The sequence below is a fragment of the Clavelina lepadiformis genome, chromosome 3 (assembly GCF_947623445.1).
Source record: "Clavelina lepadiformis chromosome 3, kaClaLepa1.1, whole genome shotgun sequence".
NCBI classification, from domain to species: Eukaryota; Metazoa; Chordata; class Ascidiacea; order Aplousobranchia; family Clavelinidae; genus Clavelina; species Clavelina lepadiformis.
Window position 1 is genome coordinate 25,329,551 of NC_135242.1, and position 27,844 is coordinate 25,357,394.

General features: G+C 41.1%; 1 protein-coding gene across 8 annotated transcripts in view; it reads left to right on the top strand.

Annotated features, from left to right (window-relative positions):
* The first annotated feature begins 224 nt into the window (after positions 1 to 224).
* The window catches only part of LOC143449350 (uncharacterized), a 34,934-nt gene continuing 7,314 nt past the window's right edge, over positions 225 to 27,844 (top strand). For 2 of the 8 annotated variants that reach the window (XM_076949508.1, XM_076949510.1), the window contains exons 1-12: positions 225 to 407; positions 606 to 770; positions 837 to 964; positions 1,345 to 1,582; positions 2,304 to 2,489; positions 2,572 to 2,719; positions 4,774 to 4,839; positions 7,456 to 7,541; positions 7,619 to 7,748; positions 7,813 to 7,917; positions 9,595 to 9,723; positions 21,951 to 21,983. In XM_076949508.1, coding sequence (XP_076805623.1) covers positions 299 to 407; positions 606 to 770; positions 837 to 964; positions 1,345 to 1,582; positions 2,304 to 2,489; positions 2,572 to 2,719; positions 4,774 to 4,839; positions 7,456 to 7,541; positions 7,619 to 7,748; positions 7,813 to 7,917; positions 9,595 to 9,723; positions 21,951 to 21,983 — 1,523 coding nt within the window. In that variant the 5' untranslated portion in view covers positions 225 to 298. Of the gene's footprint in view, positions 408 to 605; positions 771 to 836; positions 965 to 1,344; positions 1,583 to 2,150; positions 2,170 to 2,303; positions 2,490 to 2,571; positions 2,720 to 4,773; positions 4,840 to 6,391; positions 7,319 to 7,455; positions 7,542 to 7,618; positions 7,749 to 7,812; positions 7,918 to 9,594; positions 9,724 to 10,846; positions 17,321 to 21,950; positions 21,984 to 27,844 lie in introns of those variants that run through there. The other 6 variants (XM_076949509.1, XM_076949515.1, XM_076949512.1 and 3 more) reach the window with 6 other exon arrangements.

A 27,844-nucleotide genomic window follows, 5' to 3' on the forward strand; every position in this document is an offset into this window, starting at 1 on the left:
GCGCGAGAGGGCAAATTCGGAGTTAATACTTTTTATCGAACCATGTTGCTATCAGAGTTTAACTGAAGAGAATAAAGCCGCATTGTGACGTAATATAAGCCATGTTTGTACAGTTGTGAGTGGCACAGAGAGCTTGTTTGTGTAGAAATTATTCCAGTCGTTTCTACGTGTTTTATTTGGCGTCATTGTAAATTATTTATTATACATTATAAATTTCCAGCGTGAATACATTTAAGCTCAAGCTGCTGCGTTTCATGAATAATCTAAAGACAACCGGACGAGTTTTCGCTCAAGCGAAATGAACAGACAGAACAGGCCGGAGAAGTTGATCGTCACGCGCGAAAATTCGAAAGAAAATTTCATCGAATTGAGGCAGTTCTGGCAGGCGAAGACCCCGACCAGTGCTGGTGAGATGTGTGGTTGCTTGCGTTGCTTGCGTTAGAGCATAATACGACGCCAGAATCTGTGTTAAACTAGTAACTTTGTTTACGAAGATTTTCGTAAATATATGTGACCTGTGGGATAATTTGAGACGATTTTCGAAAATACAGAGCTTTTTTTCCTTTTTGATTGACACAAATCATTTTTTGCATAAATCTTTGCAGATAGCAACGCCTCGTCTCATACGCCATCTTGTGGACAAAAATCTCCCTTTAATTTTACATCCGATTCTTTGAAACAGCGCCACCATGCAAATGGGAATATTTTTGGTAAAGAACACGCGGGGTCGGGAGAGAGCTCAACTGACAGAGCAGAGAGCGACCAAGAAGGTTGGTGAAAGTGCTGATCCGGTCAAAATGCACCAGAGCATGAAATAACTTTATTCCGTATCTCAGCTCCACGACAACCTCAAGACTCTTATTCTGCTACTTCGGATGGAAGCCAGCCATCGACCAATCAGAACAGTCCTGTGACGTCACGTGTCGTTTGGAAAAGTATCGCGTCATCGTCTGTACAAGTGAAAGTGAGTTCAGTGTGCGTGTGTGTGTGTGTGTGTGTGTGTGTGTGTGTGTGTGTGTAGTGTTCCGTAATAGTCTTTCGGTGACGTAACAGTTTTTCCTCTAAACTTTTTCATCGACTCTAAGCCAAGCTCAGCACGTTTCATTCGTCCCATTACGCGTGAGCGACTTTCATAATGATGTCATAATAAACAAATTGTTCAAATATTTAGTAATCGTAAAACATCGTTCGATCGACGTGAGTTCACCGGACAGAACAAACAGATGATGGAGTGGTTTGATTCGCTTCAGATCGTCTTACCTTGCTTTAGGCCAGGTCGCTTTTGGAACGCGCGAAGTCGACGCGATTTTTTGTGTGATTTTACCCGAATCTACTGACTTTTAGGCCACGCCTGCGTCGTTCTGGGCTTCTACGTCATCAACGATGACGTCACCATTTCAGCGGAATAGCCGCCATCGAAGTACTTTTCATGACTTTGCAACGTCACGGAGCAGTGGAAAGTCAGAGAAAAAGAGTCAGGAAAGCAGAATGTCGCCTTTCCTACGCAACACTCGCCTGACATCTAGTGTTGGGTCCGGGAAGAAAAATCGGAAGCAATACGATATAACGGATGCGGGGAAAGGTAAGTGCAGTAAATTGGATGCTACCTAAGGCTACATTACACCTATTGGATGCTACCTTACATCGCATCCCAGTTAATACGCTTCACCGCCTGGCTCGTGCTTAATCAGTGGGTTGTTTGGATTGCTTATTTTCGTCACTATATGATAGATTGTGACGTCATAGGCAAAAAGAGAAGGCATGAGATCGACCCATGTTTTTACGCATGACTGCGTAAAAAATTCTCGGAAAAGTTCAACCTGGTCTTACCGGTTGTTACTTGGCGTTAGAATTTCAATAGAAAAATTACTGTTATTGTGAAACAATGTTTTTAGTGACGTCAAAGGGTTGTTTATTGGTTCACAAGCTGTTTAGTCTGACGTAAATCAATATAAAAAGATTTGACCAAGCCTGTTGTGCGCTTAGATTAGTGAAAGTTTGAAAGAAAGCAGACCCATCTGTAAATTATCACTCTAGCGTCGAGGTTAGGGCGAAACAACTATTTAAACCCGAGCGAAGGGCTTCTGCATTGTGTGCTGGACTTTGTTGCACGAGAAAAGTCAATTGCAAGTGGTTCTGTATATCTGAGAAGGCGCGAAACAATGATGGGTAAATGCGTCACTTCCGCTTAGGCTGTAGTTGTTAAACACGCTAAGTTTCGGCTCATGATCGCTTGTGGAAGGAATAAACCTTTCGCATGTAGCTTGCTTATATTCACACCGATTTATTCGATTGTTTTTTAGATAATTCAGGCTCCGACGGTTCCACTTTAGGGACTTTCCTGTCCAGGAGGTCATTAAAACTTGGAGGCTCGAAACGAAAAATGAGCAAAGACATCGGTACCGTTGGAGAGTATCGGCTCAGGGAAAACCCCACTTTTACAATAGAGGAAAATGGCGAAGACGTGACGATCGTTGACAAGGGAGATGGTGAGCCTCGTTTCATCAAAACTTATTTTTTGCAACTACTGTATTTGTATAATTTCTGTGCGTGATTGTGACGTTTCAACAGGCCTTTTAACGTCACCAGTCGGCTATAGCCATATGACCACAAAAGACCCTGGACTGAAACGGCGCTCAAGAAGTTTCTCGAAGGCAGATTTGTACGTGTACGAGAAGCGACAGACCGCTGCCCTCGAAGTACCAGAACATGACGTATGGTGAGTGATGACGTCACGTATCCGCTAATTCATTTTCGTTTTTATTTTAACAAGTCTTAGGCAGGTAAAAGTATGTATTTGAAAAAACTATCGCTTCTCTGCTTTCTATTACGTCATAAAGTTATTCGCAAACGCGCGAGTTGATTGGCCATGTGCCAGGTTCCTATAAACGTGACGAGCGGTGTCCGCTTTGTGCGACTGATGTGTCCGCTTTGCTGAAAAAAGCTGTAAAATCCGCGTGACGTAATTCTGCTTTGAGAAGCCTGCGCCACTCTCATTCGCTGCTGGTTGGTTCTAAGATGTTTTTTTGCTTATGACGTCACATAGATATAGAAATCCATGAAGGGAAGTGCGTTGCATGTGAGCGGAAGAAGTGGACAGGTCGGACGCGTGAAAGTTTGAATAAGTTGAGCGAGTGCAGATGTAAATGTGCTTGTGGAAGCATAAAACGTTGAACTGGTCATCTGCTACTGCTGGGTGCTGACTGGGCAGGTACCGACTGTTTCATGACTTGGTTCCTGTTTTTTTTTTCGGTGGGAGAATATTTCATAATTTTGCCCCAATAATGGGTTATTGTTTGAATCGCTGGAACCAGTTTATGACAGAGGGTTTATGACAGTTTATACTTCTTGCGTCATAATAACAAGTCTGCGTCATAGCAAGTTTCAAGGCAGCAAGGCTGGACAACAAGAAAGCAAGTCGCTTGTATTCTCACACTTACTCAGTGCAACTTACTTCAACGTATGAAGTCAATCGTTGTGAAATAAGTTTATACCCGCCATCTCGCCGTTCTAGAATTTGATTATAAAATTTATCGACGGCGATAGTCAGCTACAGTGATGTTTCTATTCGTAGCAGACGTTCGAAGCGTTGTGACAGTTGAGACGCCGACCTCATCCCGGCCTCCTAGCATCGTGGTTGGTCGTGAGTGATTTCACCAGATTGTAAGAAACTGATTCAAGCGGTAGTTGCCAATTTGCAAGTTAATTCCGCTTTTTTGTGCGCGTTTAGCTGACGTAATATCGCGATTCTGAATCTTCGTGATGTTCTTGCGCCAACACGCACACACACGCACGCACAGCGAGGTGAAAATTGTTGTTTGGTAAAGTTGATTCTTATGGAGTGCAGAATCTATATCTTGTCTAAATGTGCCGGCAAGTTTTTTCTGCTTCTTCATAAAAGGGGGGAGGCTTCATTAATCGCGTAATACGATCGCATCTCCCTCTGTGACGTAATAACAGCGACTTCCTCCCTGCAGTGATTGAATATTTTTTGCTGAGCGCGTTGGTTTGAGAAACTTAGCTTAGCTGGCTATTATTTGGTCATGGTTTTGTTTTATTACGTCATTCACTGTAATTACTTTATATCGCCTTAAACTATTTTTGTCGTCTGTTGATTTGTAAATCGGTTTGATATGACGTCATAAATGATTACTATTATGGCGATATTTAAGTCAGTTTCATGTTGAAATAAAGTTCCTTTGAATTAGCGCTTATGTACCGGTGCTGTGTTCAGTGCTAGCAAGTTAGCTGTGTGTTTAAGCGCTGTTAATGACGTCATAATGACACTATTTGATAGCGTGTTTGTGTACAAGGTTTGGGACCAGATTGGCTTCCGACATTAAATTTCGACGTTTGCTTTCGCGTCTTATCGCGAATGTCTGCTTGAGCTGTAGCGAGCTGGCGGCATGCCAGGGAGGAGCTTTAATATCCAAGTCAAATATGAAGAAGATAGCATTGTGACGTCTCAAGGGACCTTACAGAGACTTAATTTGCGAAGTTTTGTTTTCTCATGACGAGGGAACTAGAAGCCGGCAAAGAAGAAAAAGTTTCTTTGAAATATTGCGCAATTCGTAAGCAGGAGTGTGACGTCATGGCTACGTGCAGTGGGCTACGAAGACTTTTTTGAGTCAAACACATGAATTTTTTTGGGGAGTGACTTGTTTAAAATGTTGCGGCTTCGCTTTATTCAGATACCTTCGATAAGTTTCACAAATGAATTTGACTGACATAGATTTTAATTATTGTGACGTGATAATCGCCTTCTTTCCATAGCAACCGCCGGAAGTCGGTTGATGAGAAGAAAAGTTTGCTGAAGAAGGCAACTGACAGATTTGAGAAGTAAGTGCTATGTCTTTATATCATAAACTTGGTTTGCGCTCGTGTTCACTAACTCATATAACGCATAGTTACTTGTGATTTTGAAAAATTAAGCTTGAATTATTTTCTTATATATATGATAAGTAGGACGTCATCACCAACATATTATGACGTCAATGAAATAAATTTTGCTAAAATTCTCTTTTCATTGTTTAAATCTTTCCTGAAAGGTGGGTTGAAAAACTCCTGTGTCTTTCCCCCTTTTTGGCTGAGGTTTTATCACGTCATAATAACAAGTCAAGCCACTATTTGGAAGGTTTGAGTTGACTTTTTCAACCTGCTAACTTTCTCATAACATTATTCCTTCTTGACTTGCCACTAATACACAGGGGATTACGCTTCTATGACTAATAATGCCCTACTTATTACGTCATAACTTCAGACTTTGTGATAAAACTTGGCGAAAGATAAACAAGTTGATAAACATAGTTTCTAGTTGGCCAGACCAGTGTGACGTCGTCATGAATGTAGTGCTGAGCCACCATGATTAATTAATTTCGATGATGGAGGTGAATTATGTGAGGACCCGCTGTGATGGTTGGTTTGTCTTTGTCTATCCCGCTGTTTCATGACCATTTTTGTCCCAGGACCAATAAACTTCATACGCCCCACCACGATGCACTGACTACTGTGCTTTTAATGCTCGATATTCCTATGTCTGCCCATTCCTGCACTCCTACAAGCATTTTGCGCCTCTACGCCTCAAATACCGCTTAAAAACGCTGCAAAATAAACTATAACGTCGAATTTGTACAGAAGCCGGGACTATTTGACGTGCGGTTATGAAATGACTTGCACAATGGTTCTGCGAAGCTCTGTAACCCGCTTATTGTATGTTTTGCTGCGATGAAGCAACTTCTCTGATAAACAAAGTCTGTATTACGCTTAGGGACCGCACCAACGTCATGAGTTCTGTAAAATATCTCCAGTCAAACTCTACCTTGGAGAGTGATGATCTAAGTTCGATTTTACGACTTGATTAGACGATGGACAACTGCCCTGCACTCAGTTTGCTGGAAGCTTAGAAACTTTCTCTCGATGCTTGATAAGCAGCCTGGCGTATACGAAGATCAAACAATTCTGTTCTGAACTATGGTCATTGTTGTATAACTGTACTGTCTGGTCTTCATTGCACTTGATAATGCAATGGTCGTAGGGTGGAAGCGGTAACACGCCTGTAGCCTGGAATAAAAAGTTTGTGGGGAGGGTTGCCCCACTGCTGGTTCAGGTTTCATTGTTACGTCATGAATTGCATTATCTAAAACGAATTTGTTTGATGATTTTTTCGCTTTTACGTCACAATAATAATTATAATTAATCAGCGATGAAATAATGGCCGGTGCTCCGACAATTGTTGCGATGTTGTAAGATGTCTGATTTCGTGAGACGCTCCCTATCTGCGTTTACATGACGTAATAATTAAGAAAAACGTGCGTGATATGAGATGAATCACAGAAGGAAATAGATGATTCCTTGGTGACAATGCTCATTATATCAGCTTTTGGTCGCCTCTGTACTGTGCATTAGTTCGTGCTGAAATCTCGGATTGTTGTTAAGTTGCGATCGAGGTGCTTTGGGCTGAAGAGTTTTGAGATTGATCAGAGCATTACATCGAACAATAACTGAAGGTGATATTGAGAGGCCAGCATTGTTGTTACGTCATAATACTAACTGTGGTTCGTCGAATTCAAGGTGAGGTCACAAAAGAATTCTGCTTCCATTTTATCAAACTCTTCGACCTTCGTTTATTGGATCGTTTCGGTTGCTATAGCAACAGGATGTCGTTAAGAAGTTCGTCAAAGAACAGTTTCGACGATGACGTCATTCCACACACCCGCGATTCGTCGATCAACATCGTCGAGATCGAGATTTTGAGCCTCCGGTCGCGGTTGGATAAGCACGAGCGGCAGATGCAGCTCAGGCTCGGAAACATCGAAAACGCTGTTTCGCAAATCCAGCAAAAGTTTGACGGAAGAAAGGAATCGACGTCTAGCGTGACGTGGAAGATGGACCTGATTGGTGGAGACGACCTAGAATCGGAAGGCGATTCGTCGAGAAAAAATTCAGCTTCGACTTTAAGTCAGGATGGCGCCTTTTTGATATTTCATGGATTGCATTTTTCTCAAGGGGAAACATCAGTCGTTACCGAGAAGAAAATCCGACTTTTCATGAGGGAAACACTGGGCTTCACCCTGGAGGAAATTAAATCGATTTCGATCGTCGATTGCGGCAGGTTGGAAGGGGGGAACGATTCGAAGACGAGAAAAGCGAAACTTCCGATCTTCGCGAGGTTCGAGAACAAAGGCGACGCCGATTTAGTGCTTTCCCGCCAACCGGTTGCTAGGATACAAGGATATGACATCACTGAGTTTGCCAGAAAGGTTTCAGAAAAAAGTTCTGGCGATTTGGTTGATAAAAAGAAATCGAAAAATATTTCTCGGTAATAATCCCAGATTATTTCGTCGCGCTTATTCGCCTCCCCTCTTTTGATTTCCTAAATTTTGTAACTTTGTTAGTGACGTCAGAATGCAGCCATTATCTGTTCATTGTGAGGTAATTTTTACAATTTCTGCACAGGAGCGACATCCTGCGCCGACTGTCACCAGATAGGCGGAAATCCCCTAAAACGAGCCAAGAAAATTTGACTGAGCCCAAGAAGGAAGGTAAGGTCTCCAATCGCTGGTAATGTCTCATATCCTGACAAAAAAATTTACAATTCTTTTTTATTTTGACGTCACAGTTACCGTGGAGATGTCTTCAGAAAATGTAACTTCAACAAATGGGCCGTTTGTGCGTACTTTTTTACGTAAAAGTCATCATTATGACGTGACGAATATGAACGACGAAAAGCCAGCGTCATCGGACGAGAGGTGAGATCGAAAAATATGTTATAAAAATTTTTCTGCAAATAATTAAGATTTTTTTCGATTTTAGAGAGAAATCGAAGACGAATAAATTTTCGCCGCGACGAAGCATGAAGAAGATCAGGCAGCGAAAAACGAACGGAAACGTCGAAATAAAAGACGTAAAGCACCGACGGTGAGTTACAGATAATAATTAATGAAACATCAAATTCTGAGGCGGGCTATTCTCGAAATTTTATTTTGTTTTTAACATCTTTGTTATCTAATAACGTTCTTCCGCTGACGTCACAAAGGTAGCGGCGATAAACAAAAGCGCGAAAAATGATCAGAGGTTTCACTTTACTGCCCTCCCCACAACTAATTGTGACGAAATAAAGTTCCACGGAACGCTTAGTTTGGTTATTATTAAGCTAACAAGTTGATAAGTAGGTTATAATAGTTGTTTATGACGTAACTATGCTAAGATGTTATTTATAGAATAAGCCGTCATTCAGCTATTAGTTATTACGTCAGAATAATACAATGAATAGCTGAGAGTGGATTGGCCGCATAACAACTTGTTGATGCATTGTTAATTGTTACCTAAAAATGCTGGTTCATCTATAAATAGAGAGATCGATTGTTGAAATTTTCCACGAATCCTTCTCATTTCCGGTTCTTGTCTTTTGCGCGAAGTCAGTCGCAAATAAACGCGACTCGTTCGAAAGTGGAAGAGATTTTTCCCACAGTTCACATAGCGCAGGCCAGGGCAGACTTCTGCCAAATATCTTCAGTCAGGATTTAGGTCGACTTAGCTTGTTATGACGTCATAGTCGGAGGCGTAATACCCAACTACGCAAGTGGGGGTGAGGTCAGGTTACTCAGGGGTAAGTTGGGGGGGTGAGGGTATTTTAACCCAATGCATGTTGTTGTGATCCACAGTTGCGTGACAATATTGAAAGCATTATGACCTCATAATGAGCGTCATTGCACGGTTGATTGCCCCCATATTTGGTGACATCGCTGTGGGATCGCGACCTGCTGCTGCGTTAGAAGGCGAGTCAACTGCTGGCAAGCTACAGAGAGCGCGATTTATCGATATCAGAGAATTTCATTAGCTTAGAACACGGTTGCTAAGGTAACTGCAGTTGTAAATCATCCAACAGACAGACAATAGCATGTTTGGGTTATATGCGTGAAAATACGTCACAATGCGTCGCGTAGTGCGAGTAGGTGTGACGGTGCGTACGGCATGTACGTCTATTCGTTTTTTATTGTTTTATTATGAGGCCTATGACAGACAGATCCTATGACAGCTTTCTAGAATAAACTGGTGCAAGTGTGCTTAATAAATTATGACGTCATAATGTGGATGGCTATATTTACAAGCTCATGCGGGACATTTGGGTTCCAGGGTTACAATTAGTGGGGGGCAAAGTGACCGCATTGTAGGTTCCTTCTTGAGCCGCAAACAACGTCCTATGCTGGGAGCAAGTTGCCTCGTGGTGGGCAGCAGGAGCGGGGCAGGTTACAGGCGAGTCTCTTCATTGCAGAGTGCTTGGAATAGTTTGACCCAATGCTTCAATTTTTCATCAAACTTAGGTTAAGTGACAGGTATTGTCGGTAGGTGACGTAGTTGCTCAAACATCGCAACATTCTGAAACGCGATAATTTATTTGTAAAAACCTCAATAATGGCATCGCCCATGTTCCGTTCCAATACCGACTCCAAGTTATTTCTGCGCAAAGTCCAGCATTTTTGCAAAACTGCTTCGAAAAGTCATTTTTAGTAAGTTAAAATTAACATAAATTTTTTTATTACGATTCTTAAACCAAGGTCACAACAAACAACGTATTTTATTCCATCACTCTAGCTCCTCTAGCGACGGGACATCGATCCAGTCCAAGTGCCATGGATGCGGATTCCTCATCAATTCAAACTCGGATCTACATGTGTCCGTGAACGGGGTTCACTACCACAAAGATTGCTTCAAATGCCGCAAGTAAGTGTCCGTTGTTACCACAGCGCATGCTGCCGCCTTGTACGTATGTGCCGGTACATGACTGCCTCTATGTGCGTGTATGAGCGTGTTAAAGCACGCGCACGGAAACACGTGAGCTAGGTTTTGTCTGTGGTGACTTTTGCCGACTCCGAGGTTTTCATTGCAATGATTTCGTGAATATTGAAAGAATGTCTCATTGTTACGTGAGCTACATACACTGAATGTTGATCGAGAATTTCTGAACTAAAATTTAATCAAATGCGGGTTTGGGGCCACATAAAAAATAGATGGACGCGTTCCAGAAGCAAATTTTTTTTGAAAACGATCTCTTAAAGCGACTTCCGGTTAAAAGTGCACGTGACTACGGATTCGGGGTCATCCCCGTCAACTCTTGCTCAACATAATGCGCGCGTGTGTGTGCGTTCTATGACGTCTCGTTCTGTCTACTTATGTGTCGTCCGTCTGTCATTTATTTCGCTCTTTTACCAATCTTTTTTATGACTGATTTGCTTTTTGGACATTTTTGACAAACATTTTCTCCGAAATTTTTTAACATTTTCTCCTATATATGGCGTCGGTTGTAAGGCTGTCGTGACAATTCACATTATGACGTAACTTTTGTCGTTGTGTGACGATGTAATATGGGGTTATATGACACCGCTGTGTGCCAATTTGCTGCAATAAAATTTACAAGCGGCGAATTATTTTGCAAATTTTCGAAAAATATTTGGTCTCCAGGTAGCGCTAAAGCAACACATACCACGATACCTCACTGAAGCTACCTATGACGTTTTAATGTGATCATTGCAAGTTTGTCAGATCCTCCCCAAGTTTTAGGGCATTGTTTCGCCACAAACGATGTGTGAAAAGTTCAACCTTAGCTTTGTAACAGCTCAAAATGAGTTGAAAAGGATAAATTTGTGATGTCATCATCGAAGGCAGATTGTTCCATTGTGTCGTCATAGAAGGCATTGTTTAAAGATGCCGGGATATTTTCGCACTATACTTACGAAGAAGCTCAATTTGTTGTCGGATATATTCCAGAAAAGTCTTGACACCGAGATGACCTTTATATGACCCGGACATGACCGGTTATTGCTGTTATCACGTGACAAAGAGATTTTGTTGACTGCATTGTCCTAACCTATGACGAAATAATTACTGCATCGATCATTGGTTGCTTCGGGGTCAAGCAAGTTCAGGTTCAAGACAGTTTTTGAAAACTTTGACGTGAAATTTGTCCACACAGCAGCGCAACAGGCTTTTCATCACCGCATGACGTATGAAAGGTTTTCTCGAGATTCATCAAATGTTTTGTTTTGTGTCGTCACAAACAGATTACAAACTCCATGCGAGACCTCGCTTGTATAGATTTTGAGATAAGTTCTCGTAAAAATTTCTTCCCCAAATTACACAATCACGTTTTTGACGTCATAATAACAAATACAATCTTGAGAGCTATCGTTCTTGGCAGAAGGCCAAACGCTATCAATGAAGAATTTTCAAAATGGCGGCATTGATTATTTGATCATAAACATTTATGTGCTGACGACGTTTTTATAAAAGACTTTATGACGTCAGTGTTTGTTTATGGTAAATTCTTAAGAAAAGTTGCGACTTTGCTGAGAAATTTTCTTCTTTCTATTATTTCGTCACAATCACTTTTGCTGGAGTGAAATTAGTCAATTCTATTTATATTGTAACCAATTAGCTTTGAGAAAATTCCAATTTTTCTGAGAAAAAATGATGACGTCACAATTTGTAAATGGTTTTATCTCAGGTAAGCTGGAAAGTTGCTGATTGGTTATTTTAACTATTACGATTGTGATGTGGCAAGCAAAGTTTTATCAATGCATGTGGTGCAACAACACGGAAGTCGATTATTTGTTGTGTCCACATTTATGATGTCATTATGTAGTAGAGAGTTTCTAGGAATAGTATCATTTATTGAACATTGAAATTTTTGACAGTTTTTCATAAAGCTATGAACTGCTTCAATTTTTCATTGTTTACTTAATTTTGTTTCCGAATTTCATCAATTCGAAGCTGCTTCTAATATTGTCCAATTTATTTTTTCTGTTTGGAAATCGATATTTTAGAGCGTTTATTGATACAATATGACGACATAATGATGTTTAACTTGCACCGGTGGTGTCGATGTTTGCCGTCGGTCGACATGGAATATTTGCTTGGCACACATCTCGTGCCTTCGAGATCTTTTCTCCTTCATCGCGGCACTGGAACAATGGCAGGTTGGCAGAGAAAGTGGCGGGAGGATTCTGGAATTAGCAGAGGTTTTGTTCTGAGAGGATCTTGCGCGAACTTGACAGTTTTGAGCGGAAGTTGACAGGTTTTAGAGACAAATGTTTTGTTTTATTACATTCTAGAATATCATTGTATTTAAAACGTCCGGCTTCAAGTTGTTATTATTAATGTTCTTCCGCTTATGACGTAACCATAAGATTTAGTGGTCAGGCGTTTCTTCTAATGTCAGTCACTGCTTTGTTTTTGACGTAACTTTATTTATTATAAAACTGGTCTTCCAACCAAAATCTTAGCTTGCATTATTGAGTGATAGAACGATGGTGATGTCATAAGTGGTCCTTTGTTACGCCACACACCGAGGTTAATTTCCGGTTTTAAACACGGATTCGTTTAATTAATTGTCCGGTCTCGGTGTTACAACTGTTGGAATGATGCAGCGTCTCGTGTCCATAAGAAAGCGATGTCGATGGAAAGCATGCAGCTTTATAAAAACTATTATGACGTCATAAAGTAAGGTTATTACTTCACAAAAGAAGGTCCAGGTAACCAGTGGTGACTTTCAAGTCAATTCAAGGCAGAAAACTAGAGATTTGTAAGAAAAAAGTTGACTTTTTAGGTGTAGTGGTTTCTACACCCGGAAGCTAGAGTCGGTGACTCGGTTCAAGACTCGAACTCATCTGAACTTTGTTGGTTTCGACCGCTCTTGCATTCCCTTATATGGTCATCATATCGTCATAGCAGGGTGTAAAGGGAAATGTTCCAAGAAATTTAATATTTTTAGATTGGACAGTTTAACTTTAAGCGGCAGCCGTGTGCCCAGACTAAGTTGCAGCTACTATTGCAACTTACTCATGGAGTCATCCTAAAAATTAAGTGAGAAATCAGCCATTGTTGGATGAAACATGTAAAAAATTTACATCGCAATAATAAACCGCCCCATGCACGGGAAGTTTCATGAATGACCCCAGGCCCCAGCCTTCGCTGCCGGCGTGAGTCGAACTTTTCATCAGGCCGCTGTCGTGCAGCTTATCACTGAACAAACATCTGGTCGTTTTGAAAAAATATTCTTTTCATTGAATCAATTTTTTGTTTTTAAACGATCTTCAGATCCCACGAAAACTTAAGTTATATCGAAGTCACGTGATTAATATTCGCTTTAAATGTTTCCGGACACGTCATTATGAAGCTTCCTGTATTTTTCCATTACATCATCAATGCTTACGACTTTTCCATGTTGAAAGTGTTTGATTTTTGTTTCTTCTGCTGAACTCTTTCCCAAATAACTTATTTCGTTTAACCTTGAACTTAAACAAAAATCTTACCGTTTCAGGTAATGTCTCATATGTACAATATCGTAAATGTTGGAATAAGGAGTTATATATTGCTTTACATATCATATGAGATGGTACCTGATAATTGTCTTCTTGTGAAGAGCTATAATTAGGTATTAGAGCGACAGAATGTTCTTTTTTGTCAGAAGCGACAGCCAGCAGCGAAAACTGGCAGAGACGTATAAATTAAGTCATTTTTGAGTTTATGATGTGGTTGCTATGTCATAAAAAGTTTTCGATCAACAGATACGTTAAGTTTGTTTTGAGAAAAACCTTGAGCAAGTAAATTTTTGTAGCACGCTTTCATATAGCGACGTGATAAAGATGGAAGTGACGTCATAAGTAACAAATAAGGGAAAGGAGAGCTCATATTTCTGGAACAGTTGGTGTATTCGATTGTTTTAGTGATTCTTTGATGGTTTATTGGACTCGTTTTACCCTCATCTAGCTTTTAGAAGAACTTCTATCGACCAAGACTGGTTAGAAGGCAGATGCGTTGCTCGAAACTATTATTATGACGTCATAAAACACTTTATTGCTCACTTGCGAGGAAGTGAAGTCACTATGCAGATCGCTTCTAACGACATATTTGTAACAGCATTTTTTTTCTATCCAAACTTATTTTATGACGTCATAATGAATCGTTATGTCGCAATAATTAATGTTTGTGATTTCAACAAACCCTGCTTATTTCCCTCCACAAGTGACGTAGTTCCATCCGCTCCTACCTCCGGTGCAGAATCCTTATAAGGCAAATGAGATTTCACGAACCAACTCCGCTTTTCCCCATTCACTGCGTGGTCACGCTTCGATGGCTTTCGTTGAATGAAAAATGTTCTCTTTATGACGTGTTTTTACTGAATATTTTTACAATTTTGATTGTATTGGTTTAAGGTCGGTATTTTTTTTCGGTGACAATTCTTGCAAATAATTGCCAGCAGCCTACAATTTATCACATGATTTACATTCTATCTAGGTCGTTTTATTAACTCGTTGTATCATAATTAGCACTGTGTCGTCACAGATGCTGTTATTTTCTCATAATCTGGCCCGTATGGTCTCATGCGCTGGAATTCTCGCAAAGTTAGTCAGATAGATAAGAATGGCGAAAGCGGATGTGCATTGTTACATCAGAAAAGCGTCAAACTTTATATTGGTCGGGTATTGTGAGATGGGCACCGATGTTGAAATTTGCATACTCGACATTTTCATTCAATGCATGCACCTCATTAGAGGTAAATACGTCATATTGTACTCGTTATAATCTCGCGTCTAACGTTTGACAAAGTGACGTCATATAGCAGGGCTGCATCTGTCCCAGTGTTTGCCATAACTTGCGTTGGAAACGAATTTTGTGTCGTCTTTGGCTAGTTTCCGGGATCGCGTTTGTTGCAGTTTGTTCGTACACGTCATAAACACGCGTTAGTCACGTCATATCACGCAGTGATTAATGATTGGAACGTTTGTTGCATCACAGAAGTGCTAATAAATTAATTAAGTGGCCAGGGGTAGCAGCCTGTTGTTGGAAGCGAGATGTTCGGTTGCGTGAAGGTCGCCAGGAAAGGCATCGACTGACCAGCAGTTGGACAGCCTGCGCAGAGGCTTAACATGGAATTCCGGAGCCAGCGTTAACTGGAACCGCTTCTTTGAACGCTTGAAAACATCGATTCGTCAGAACAATTGGTCATTGTTCATCAGCACACGTCGTTATTACGTCAAAATAACGATTGGGCGACTTTTATGATGATTTTAATTTGAAATCAATCTTGACCCGAACTGCAAGTAATTGAATTTGAATAGATGAGTCGTAATCGCATTGTGATGTAATATTGGCCAGTTGTTGGAAAAACGAAAATACTTAAAATACCTACTTTGGTGCTTGCTGCCTAAACTGACAATTCCAGGATAACATGCAGAAGTAGGAAGTAAGCAAAGGTAGTTGTGCATTGTTGTAATAATTAGTGATAGTACGCACATAATTTTATAAGAAATGTTGCACCACAGCTTTTAATGACTTCTGGGTTAGATTCTTAAGTGTAGACACAGGTTATATGTGACTGTACGGTATAACTTTCTCTCAGAGTTCCTTAATTTATCGAAATATGAGCTTGTTTTAACCGAATTTAATTGAGCAAACGCTGAATCAGGTGTTTTAGTCAAGAAAACAACAGACTTGCAGGTAACTGCTCAGTTTCAAGTATAATCACGCAGTTTTATAAATGTCGCTTTTTAAACAACAAACAACCGGTTGTGCGCGTAATAATAGGAGAAAAGAATCTTTTCTTAACTCATAGAGTTAGTTGGATAAAAGAGTTAAAACTTTGCTGAAAAAACTTCTTCAGTTTCTTTTAAAAACTTTCTCCTAGCAAATGAAGTTTTTTTTTAATTTTAAGTCTGAAGCTTTGATGATGTTTATGATAAAAAGCGCTGATTTTCCTTAAATTGCCGCGATTTCTTGCGAAGAGTAATTATCGTCGACGGCTACAGCGTTTGTCGGTCACCTTGGACGTTATGGTTGTAATTAAACCTCAAAACTGCTCAAATTAATGCTTTGAATTGACCAATTGGGTTTGGTCTCGAAGTTGTTATGGCAGAGTGTGTGTGTGTGCGCGATCGTGCGTGTGGTTACCTCTTTTACTGCTCACGTGACCATTTAAAAATAGATTCATCTGATTCAGCTCACACCAATATTTTCACTGCTTTATACTAAGTCAACCAACCAGCGGTCGTTACGTCATAGTATCTCTGTGAAAGCATAAACGATGTTCGGGTGATGTTAGCATCCGGTTCGTTCTTTCCCACAGTCGCGCGATGTTTCGCGCACGCACGGTCGCTGTATGCAGCGCAAAGTGTAGACGACCAGCTTGATAGATGTCCTGCTTGAATAGGTTCAGTTTATCAGCGATTGTGATGTAACAATAAAAGTGAAAGAGCTTTTGTTTTTAGGATTATGACGCTAACTCAGTTTATGACTTATAAAATGCAGTCATGCAATTTTTTTTAAATTTGCTGATAAATACTGTCTCTAAAGATCAGCTCAGTGATTGACATATTAATTTTGACGTTATAGTCATGGCTTTACCTTCCACCCCGTTGAGAAGCGAACAACTTTTCTACACTCCCCAAAAATCACGTGATATCGAGGACAGTGTATCGTCAGACTCGGGATTCTCAACAGATCGCATTTTCTCGAATTGCTACGAGAACCCCTGGACCCCTATTTTGCCCCCCACCCAATACCAACCCCAGACTTCTAGCGTGCAGCGACCTTTGACCCCGATGAAGGTTAGGTCATTCAAGAACGGCGACAGGTTGTCCGTCTGTGAACAAACAATTGAGTTTGATTGGTCGGTCGATGCGAGATCGGGGTTTGGGGGGCAGAATCCTTCCACAGGTCCCGCACCGTTACGTGATAACATAGAACTACGTCACAAAGGTTATCGGAAAGTTAGGCCGGTATCCATGGTAACGCGCCCGGAATATCTTCAGTTGGCTCTTTCTACGATGACGTCATTGAGTGTAGATACCACCATTAAACGGGAGAAGGTTCAAAGTTCGGAAGTGGAGTCATCTCAAGGGGAAACCCCGTTATCAGACTCACCCCAGGTGGGAATCCCCCCGAGTTTGGTTGACGTCGTCTTGAGGCAGAAGAAAGGTGGCGCTGTGGAGCAGGAATCGAAGAATAAACGACGCAGATCGCTCCCTGGCATCTTCGCGAGCAAGAACAATTCAATTTCCGGTCTCAGCATTTTCCGCAGCGTTTTTTCGCGTTCTTCGAGTCAAAACAGCGAGAAAGATTCAAAATCGGAGTCGAAGTTCTTTGGCAGACGCCGCTCCCTCCCCGACCACAAGATCAGGGAGGAGCTATCCTCCAAGGATGCAGAAAAATCGCGAAAAAGGTCGTCTGCGTCTTCAATTTCGTCATCATCATCGTCCACGTCATCGTCTTTTAACAGTCGCCTTCGTTCGTTGCATCGACGTCGTAAAGAGAACTGTTACAAGTAAGTTGTGACGTAATAATTGAACTACAATGAGACCAGTTTCAGACTAGAAGCAGATTTACATTTTCGAAATAGAAACCAGTTTTTATTACTACAATAGTGATGTCATAATACAAATAGTGAGATCATAAAGTAGTGACATAGTAATGAGACTGGTGTTTGTGAAATTAAAAGCTGTCAATATTTTGCTGAAAACATCGCGGTGTAACCTTATTTGTATTGAGGTTTGGCTGCCTCGCTGGTTGCTTGTCTCCAGGTAAAACCATTGTTTAAAATCTTTTAGGCTTTGTCACTTGTCTTCGTTTATTAGCGCATGTTATCAGCAATTAGCACTGTCGTTCATTGCCATCGCGCTAATAACGAAGCATATAATGATTAATTATAGACAATCTGCTTGCGGTGAAATCGTTAATTTCTAAGTTAAAAGGCTGCTATCTGCATCTGGCTTTGGTTTCGAGGTGTGGCTCTATGCCACAACAAACATCTGAAATGATTTTATAATATACTGTTTATAATTTCTGCTTTAAAGTGTTTGTTATAATTTTCTTTTGACAACCTGTATAACGTCACGTAGTGGTGATGCTGCAGCAATGACTTTAAACACTTGATGGAGTTGTAGTCGAGAATATTAATCTTGCGCGGCTCAAAACAGCTTCCTTGTCTCATGAGAGCTCTCACTTCGTTCCTTTGCTTTGTTTGAATAACACGATTGCAACGTCACAATGCCATTTCATGGATTCGAGTAGTTTGTTTGGCAAGTTTTAAGACAACAGGATTCCTTGTTGACACGAATAACTTAAGTAGTTATTTCCATCAATTAGTTAGTACGAGGTTTCCGTTGTTTGATGAAGACCACCAGATGAAAACGATGACGTGATGACGTTTAATTATTCGCCATTCTAGAATATCCCTGGGGATTATGATGTCATAAAGGATTGCCGTTTCGCTTCAAACCTTTTCACATTCGCGAAGAAACGAGGCGAAACGACGCTGGTTGTTTAATTTGGTGAATGAAGTTTGATCGAAAAAGTGCAAAGACGACTGGTTGTCGTGGAAACCACAATTAGTGGCACTTGTATAGTGATGAAACAATGGTTGTTACGTCACAGAGATTTGTTTTATCAAACAGGAGTTGTAGAGTTTTGTGGAGCAGGTAAATACTTCGCGGGGGTCTCGTCGACGTTGATTATTATCAAATAAATGATAAATATTCTGTTTATGACGTCACAATAACTGCACGGTTGAAGATCGATTTGATTGTCTGTTTTCCACGTCACAGAGAACGATTGTTGTTGGAAAGTGGCCGAATTTGTCTTTCATTTATTTCATTACAAGTGTGATATAATTTTCACACCGATTCAACCGATTTACTCAATTCATTCAATTTTACTGTAGAATCGATGACGTCATCCAGACTAGCACGTTAAGGACAGAGTTAGTGATTGATTAAGAGGGTATTGTGATGTCACAGGGGAAATGTCGAGTCCGATCGCAGTCAGCTGGAAGGCGGGAAAGGCTGAGCAGACCATATAAGGTAGAGCGTGACGTAGGGAGAAATGGGTGTCTGGTGTAATTGTGAGGAAATCTCAAATTTCATCCTGTTCCCCCCCAACATGCCTCCGCCTCGTTTGAAGCCAGACTTGCAAACACTGCCGCCTGTTTAGAATGAAAACGAAACAAATTTTTATCGACTCGTCTCAAAATAGATTGACCCACCGCGATGAGAGCGATTATTACGAGCATATAACATTCGAAAATCTCCCAAACTTCCTTTTTGCTCGTGTCTGTGCTTTTAGCGTAATTCAACCGTTGTAACGTCATAATCAAAAAAAGAGAATTATTTCCTTGTTTCGACTCGAATTTTCTTCTTGTTTGTCTGAGACTGGAGTTGGTCTATTCAAGTATAACCTTTCGTAAAGGAGCCGTGTTACGTCACAATTCATTACATCGTCATCTGTCATAGAGTAAAAGTTGTCAAAAGTCTCAAATCTTGTTGTTTGCGCTCTGGAACATTGCCAATTAGTGATGTCATAAACAAGTCTTCACCCAAACTGCCAGTCAAGTGATTTGAACAGGGAAGCAGGACGCATTTATGACGTAAGCGCCTGTCAGAAGTGGATGTTTGTTACGACACAATAAACAGTGGTCTGTGGTTTGAGTGACGTCAGTTAAGTCGATTCCGCGACCAGGCTCCTACCATGTTGGAAACGGAAAAGTTAAACGTTCTGGAACAGTTGTTAAAATCGCGATTGATGACGTAGTTAAAACGTGAAGCGATGCGTGTCTTGCTCAACGATGCGTGACGTCACTGCTACAGGGTTGTGAAACTTTGACTGGTTGTAGATGTTGAGAGTTATTTGTGAGCCATGAACAGAAAACGTTCACACTGCGAAGAATTTTTGGCGAGATGTTTTGTAACCCAGCGACTTCAGGAATCGCTTTGATCATTTTAACGCTTGATTTCGGCGATAAAGTTTGAAATTTGTTGCAACATTTCTCGCTAAAACAACTAATTCTATCCCAGCTCTTACCAGCAACAAGTTGTTTTGCCCGCAATTAGCGTTGTGACTTGACAATTAGCAATTATGACAGCCTGCCACCAGCCTAGTGCAGATGTCAGCTGGTTCAGTTGTCAGCTTCACCCGTACCAGGTTCTTCGTTCTAGAATTGAGATTCAATGTAGCTGAATTTTGCGCAAAGGCGCGAACCGTCTGGCCGCGCAGTAGAAGAGCGTGTTTAAATAATTAGCCTTCGTTGGGTTGTGTGTCGTCATAAGAGATAGCGCGACACGAGATATGGCAAAACAGAAGCATGTTGTTGACTCAGTAGCAGGGTGCTGGTAGGCTTAGCAGCGAAACGAAACTTTTAAAACGGATTTTGATCGCGAGAGCCACCAGATAATTTAAACGCCTTCAGGGCATCAGTTGACAGTTGGTAGTCAGCATATCGCAGTTGTATTGTGACGTCAAAATAAGGTTTTCTTTCGGACGAGTGGTTTTGTTAACAAGGTGCGAGCAGTGTTGTTCGTTTTAAAAGACAACTTGTTGCAATCGATGACAGAACCAACAAACATTGATTGTTTTGTATTAGTACCATAATAGTGACGTCATATTTACCGTTCAGCGTTGAACTGACACATCTGTATTTAAATTAGTCACAAACACCGTGCTTTGGCTGCTCATAGTGTCATGATTGCTGCTTTGTACATAATCTATTTATTGTTTTGTCACTATGACGTAAGCGCGTTGTTTAATTGTTTTTGTTTATGAAAACATCGCAACGATGAAAAATGATTGTTGCGTCACAAGGCTTTTGGCAATAACCACATTAACCGTTCTGGTGTCAGACTCAGAGCAGAATAAAAGCTTGCTTGGTTACTTAGTTAGTAGGTGTTGGTTAATTAGTGGATAATCAACCAGATCCGTAATTATTACATCACATAAGGAATCTAGAGCCAGTGTGCGATGACAGAAGTTTTGAGATTTACAAAGCGACCCAAATGAAATGTATCACGTGGTTGTTAAATAAGTCATAGTCTGACGCTTTTGTTTCACTATTGCGCTCGTTATGACGTAAGAAAGGTGTGCACTAGAGCGTAACGAGAAAAACTAAACAGAATAAACGACGTTTAAGATTTTTGTGAGGGTATTTATACGGCTCTGAATCGTTGTGACCTGTCCTGGTATGTTTCGTGTTTTTATTCAACAAACGCTTTTGGTGACGTCATAGAGGCTTGACAGAAAGTGGATTCTATTTAAGTGAGATGCGCTCACGAAGAAATTCTTGAGACGTAGAAGAATTTTTTGTTGTAAATTTGAATTAATTAACTTTTTCTCATTCACTTTCATTGTTACCTCACAATACCATGCCACTTATGTCATTGTTGCATCACAGACGTACGTCTGTTCAATTGTGCTTTGTCATAATGCATAAGGAGTTTCATCTGTAGCTTTGAAGAACTCCAAGAAGCAAGTTAGTGAGTTCTTGAAATAAGTGACAACACACTAGCAGGGGTTTAAACCGGCTTCGTATCTATTTTATCCTGCCCTCATGAAATGTGACGCAATAAAGTGTCGAGATAGCTGCGTCACAGTGATTTATTGTGACGTTAGCGCAAAAATTTATTTGCATCAGGGAGAATCACCTACTAGATGTTAAAATTTTGATGAGAAGACATCTTTTTCATAAGATGTCGATGGAAATGCAAGTGCCAATTTTGTCAGCTTGCTTAAAATAATTCTCTTTGCTCTCATTAGCAGTGTTCACATTGAATATGTGATTTATCTTTTTCAAAGGAATGTTCACAAAGAAAATATGTCATGGACATGATTATAGCTTGTTCAAGGCAGAATAAATAAAATTTAATTTCTTGTGATTTTTGTATAAAAATGCCAGAAATAAAATGGCTTGAAACGCTGCGGTCGCCCGCGGTTAAACATAGAAAGTTCAGACCGGAACGGTAAGTTTTGGTGACCTTGATTTTGCCAACTACGCAACAATTAGCTATGATTGATGTGTGGCACCAATCCTCATTGATGAGTCATAAATTAGTCAAACTTAGTCATATCACGTTCTAGTTACACAAAGCCAGCACACGGTGGCGCATTTTAACTTTGTATTCTCTCCACAGATGTGACGCTCCACTTGCTTTGAAGACGGCGCGGTGAGTTCTTTAATATTAGATAATAATGATAAGTTATGAGGTGCCTCGAATGCAACGGTGACGTCACAATAGCTGTATAGCTTCGCGACAAAGCATTAACCAAGTTTAGTTTGTTACGTCTCATCGCAATTTTAAACACAAATGGTTAAATTCTCACGGCCTAGCGTACTTCCTGCTTTCCTTATTTACATCACAAAGATGCTTTATGACGGAACTTTAAGACTTCAACTCACTTCCAACCAACAAACATGTATGAAGGCATCGTTAGATATGAAGTGGACAACGCAATTGTGACGTTAGAAAGAGGATTTCTTGCTTATACGTCACGTGTCAGCTCATTATTGCATCACAATGTTGCAGCGATAAATTTTCTCGTCAAGTTGAGTTATATTGTAGGTTTGTTCGAAGGAAGCGGGCTCATTATGCTGTCATAGAGACAATTGTGTCGTCAGCAAGTTGCGTTTGTTTATGTAAGGTAAAATTGCTTGAATTTGTTGTTTTTAGTTGCTTGTGATGTTGTCTGTTTGATTGTTACGTCGTAGGAAAGAGCTCGCGTAAGCAATTCTTATTGGAGCGGTTTGTTCAAACAAACAGGACTTGTTTCGCGTTTCGTCGCGATTTGACAGTTTATTTGTCTTACTCGCCTGATCGTGGCTTGGGAGGTAGTAAACGACGCTATTTCGCCAAATTAGTTGCTCCCCGCCCTTTTTGAGATAACTGGGGAGGATTTCAATCAGCAAGTTTTAAGGAGCCTCGCTTTCATCCTTTCAATAACTTTTTGCATGGAACACTTGAGCTGTAGTTCAGTTTTTCACATGCAAAGTGTCAAGCTAGCTCTTGTAGAAAGGATAAAGGTGAAATTATTGCATCACAGGTCAGCATTATTACTTCATAGCCGAAGTAGTGAGGTTGAATGCATTGTTGGGTATGAGCAAATTTGATAGGACTCATCCATTCAGTGATTGACGCCTCATTTTGTTCCTGTTTTCAGCCGCTCAGTCTTGTGTCGATCAGTTTACTTTACTACTGTTGTGACGTAATAATGAGGTCATTTCGGCGTTTGGCTGCGCGACGTAGCGCGGACGACGCGGTCACGTCCTCTTCGTCAGATGGCCATCTGATTGATCCGCCACTCCGATCTTCTTTCCAAGACCTTTCATACACCAGGATTATTCATGGGGACGGGAAATCTCCTGCCATTGTGACCAAACACTCGGAAAAGAAGGAACTTCGCTTATCTCTGTCTGGATTACTTCCGACATCTAGCGGCTCAAAGTCATGGTCGCCTTCCAGCCCTAGAAGGCGCTTTGGTAGGAAGAGGAGAAAAGCGAAGCTGGAAAAGAGTGAAGCAGTGGGAGGGGAATCCCCGGTAAGGTGAGCTTTTTTAAATTATTCCACAATCGAAGATTTCTTGCAGGTAATTTGGAAACGCTCCAAGTTTTGTTTCTTGCAAACTTCTTTCAAATTACGTCACTATTTTGCCGCGAAACGAATGAATTAACAGCTGTGGTTGCGATCTGAACTTTTTGTCGGAGTCTGTGACGTGATAATGTTTTGATTAAAAGTTACAGTTTGTTTGACAAAGTTTCTCGTGCAATTTAATGGCAATTTTATATTTGGCCGGTCACAATCGGTGCTTGGTAGCTATTATGTCGTCATAATGATATGGCAGCATAAACTATTGTGCTCTTTTACGAGTTTTTTTGCAAAAGAGTCGGCTGCAGTGCTGTGTATAAATCAGAATGGGTTTTGTGACGAAACAGTCGATTATTCAAACAGCAGACAACCTGCAATTGTTTGATATGAAGATTGATTGCAGTCGTTTATCCCTCGATTGTGATGTCACTATCGACCCGCGCGTTGGCCGAGCCATTGAAGCACTTCATTACTTGAGATGACACTTGATGGTTCAAGAACGCGCTTGTGTCGTAATAAGCGTAGATTGTAGAACGTCGTGTAGGTCAGAGGCAGGAGATAGCTGGTTGCACTTGTTTATGAGGATCAATTTGCCTTAAGCTATCGCCATCGATGGAGGACGATTTAACTCGAAGTTCAATCCGATTTGGTCGATTTTAACATCAACAAACTGTCGTCACGGCCGCCTTAATGCCTCGCTGCCAGCACTTACAGCGACAATTCAGCTTCTCGCAACTTGACACCCCAGAGCAGCGGTGAGCGCATACCAAAGATTTCGAAGCTTCTCTTCACTGAGAAAATCGCGGGCAATTGTGGAGAAGTTCCCAGATATTTGTGTCGAGGTCTTCTGTAGTTCCATCGATACCGGTCTAGTTTCAGATATAGGCAGCCCTTAATCGACACCAACCGCGATTTAGCGATTGCTTATTTTGTCAAATCGCGCGTTGCACCGCGATTATATGACGTAATAACTTGTTCATGGTAGCATCGACAGCGATGAAGATTTCCACAGAGATGTTTTCATTTCGTAGGTTCGTCAGTGAAGGTCAGACGAGGTCATGAAGGGCACTTAGCGTGAAAATGCTCAGGTGAGAATCTTCAAGTTCAAAGTTGGAATTGAACTTGAGAGATTCGTCAGGAATCGTCTGAAGCCCCGAAGATTAATTGCTGGGGCGACAGGTTAAAACGCGCCATCTCGTGTTTCAACTCGGCTATCTAATGAAACTTTAATGAATCCATTTGCTCGAGTTCTCTCCTGAGGAAAGCTGCGTTGCTTACACTTCACGTGCATCGAAACATTTGCAACCTTACTACGCATCAATCTGTGTGAGTGCAATGCAATTTATGATGAAGCCTGTAATGTCGGGCTGCTGCGGCAAATCCTTTTAATAGCAATCTAGAAAGTTGAAGTTAAATCGGATTTATAATCCTCTCGTGACGTAAGAAAACACGTCATGCAGTACGGGCCCGCAAAGGACACGACGTTGGTTGTAATGTACTGATGGTGAAAGGGAGATGAAACGGCGGACTGTAGATACCGGCCCGAACGTCGTTTGCTGCCAATATAGGTCGAGGGGACTATTTCGAGTTACTTGATCGGTATATTAGCCACCCGGAAGTGACGTGATTGTGTTTGTGTTAGCGCTCAGGCAGCGGTGCAGGGAGCACTTGATTGTGCCGGTATAAGCCTCGCTCTTTCTTTGCGCAGAGTTTAGTGATTTATTTCTGCTTTGACTTAAAATTATGAATTCGCCCCGGATGTATATTTCCCCGACAAGTTTTTACGTCAGCGATGATGACGACGATGACGTCATATACCTACCAGCAGTGACTTGCAGGTAAGTGAAGCGGAACGTATGTGTGTGTGTTTGTGTGAAAGGATAGAAGCGATAAAGGTTATGCGAGGTCACATTAGCAAGAAAGGTTAGATGAGTCCAAGGAATGCCGGGCCCGGGAATCGATCCAATTATTATCTTTGTCGCGACTGTTGGTCGTCCAGCAGTTAAAAGCTGAACCATTTCCAGAACAGTGAAGGCTTAGATCACGTGGACTTTTTTTCATATAAGATGTTTATGTAGGGTTTGTGTCAGCTTAACTCGCCCTGTCATTGTTACGTCATTGATGTGGTTGTAAATTTTCGTGAAAACAAAATTTACCTTTTATGAGCAAACAATCACCCCGCTTCGACATTAGAAGTCGCTTTCTCTTCACCAAATCGCCGATTTTATCGCACGACTTCGATAGCGCGCGCCAGATCGCACAAACTAACAACTTAAGCTCCTCTGACTTTCTTATTTGTTGGCCTTTGTGGTTTTGATGAACTTGTTCTCGTGCTTTGGACCCAAACATAATTGTCTTTGTTACGTCACTGTCATTTTCTATCTAATCCTGGCATTTAATTGGAGCAAAGTAATTTAAAGTTTGCTAATTACGACTTGAAAGTTTCCTTTTATGGCGATTAAGTTGCTTCTTTCCGAATAGAACAAAACCGCTTAGCTGTCAACTGCCCAGGTCTAATGACGTCATAATCTCAACTTTGTTTTGTCGTTGTATGCTTGACAGAGGTGAGGCGTGACTATTAAACTATGACGTATCTAAATATACCTCAGCGATTCGCGATTGGGCGCGTAACATTGGCCTAGTAGGCTCATCTCGGTGCAATATAGGTGGTCAGAGGTGTGGTGAGGTCGCTTCATGCCGGAAAGATTGATCCTCGTGAAAATTAAATTCAGTTAATTTGATGCATTTTGCAAAGCGCTGCTTAATGCACTAATTAGTTTTCAATTAAGGTTGGACTGGTTTTATCTCGGCAAGGTTGCATGAAGTCGTGTCCTGTACGTCATGATGATGTCATCGTTACAAAGTATAATCTCATCAATGTATTGGTCTAGTGCGCTGTACCGAGTGGAATTCCCTTTGAAAGCGTGTGTATGTCGGATGAATTTTGTGTTAAGCGCGGTTCGTCGTTGTGGAAAGGAGAAATGAGCTTCTACCTCCCCCGTAGGTCACCTGACACCGCGGCGCCGCGCTACGTGTTCGCGGTCTGGGAACATGATAATATATTCTGGAATAATTTTGATACCAACATGAAAGATGATTTTCTTCTTTTATCTTTGCTTCGCGCGACTCCCATTTGGTAATGAGTAATGACCCACGACAAATACTACCATTGTTACCTCACAAGAGGGCGATATTCGACCTGGGGTTACGCTTGGATGATTTTGAATCCTTTTCCTTGCTTGGCCAATTCCGTTTCAATTAAATCGCTTTTCAGTTATGATGTCACAATCGTGCATATGGCAGAGTAGAAGGACTTCCTTTATTTATGAGCTTCGTGAACAGGACGTCAGGCGACCAGTTGTCACATTTCGAAGTATTTTCAAATCGATTTGGATTTTGACGTCGCAGGGAGGCTACAGGCTCGCTAATGTTTAGAGCGATATTATGACGATAAAATGAGTTATTGTCAATCTAGTTGTAACCTTGTCGTTCAAGTTTAAGCGAAAAAAGCGCGAAACCTCATTCAAGTTCAACCATAGGCGACATCGCGTCACAATGGTGTATTGAGTCGTAATAGTAACTGGGCCAGCTTGCTAATTAAGTATTTTCCTGGCACGTGGACAGCTGGTCAAGTGGTAGGTCATAATGCCCATTGTGACGTACTTCATTATGACGTGTGAGCACTTAAGAGAGATGCATTTTGTTGTCATAATAGCGAGATAGAGTTGAGAGGTGCCAGCAGCCCCGTGCGTTGTTAAACCGGGGCCAGGGTTGTAGATCTTGACAAGCGAAGAAGAACTTGCTGTGTAAAATCTTCTCCTTCCCTTTATTAAATTTATGTAAATGTTTGCTCTCGGCGCCCCATCACCATGACAACGGAGCCCGTTGACGTAACAAGGGCGTCTATGTTTGAATTATGAAAATGCAGAAAATCTAAATCGATAAATTTACTTTAGAAAACGATTTTAATTTGGGCAAAAGTGGTTGAAATTTTAAAAATCAATAATCATGTTATTTATATTTTATTCTGTGTTCTACATTATTACATTATTATCACATTTTCTATTTTCGATCGAGCGATCGCGCGATGGTTTCTTTCACACAAAGCTGGGGGAAGGATGCTCAACCGGATAAATAATTAATGGAAGCTCACATCGCGATACAGGGAAAGATACACGGAACATGATACGGGCTTTGGCATCGCATCATGAATTTTTATTGTCCGAAGTAAATGTATGGTCCGCAAACAGTTTATGCGCTCACACTGTGTACTGTTACGTCATAAGCTTATTGTCGATAGGTTGATCACCTACAGGCTAAGGCGATTGTGTGCGGGGGTGAATAGCTTGGAAATGAACTGCATCTGTTGCGACGTCGTAGGAACGATTTATCGTTTTAATTTACAGAAAACATCTTTATTGCGTAAGAAAGAGCTGAAGGTAGGG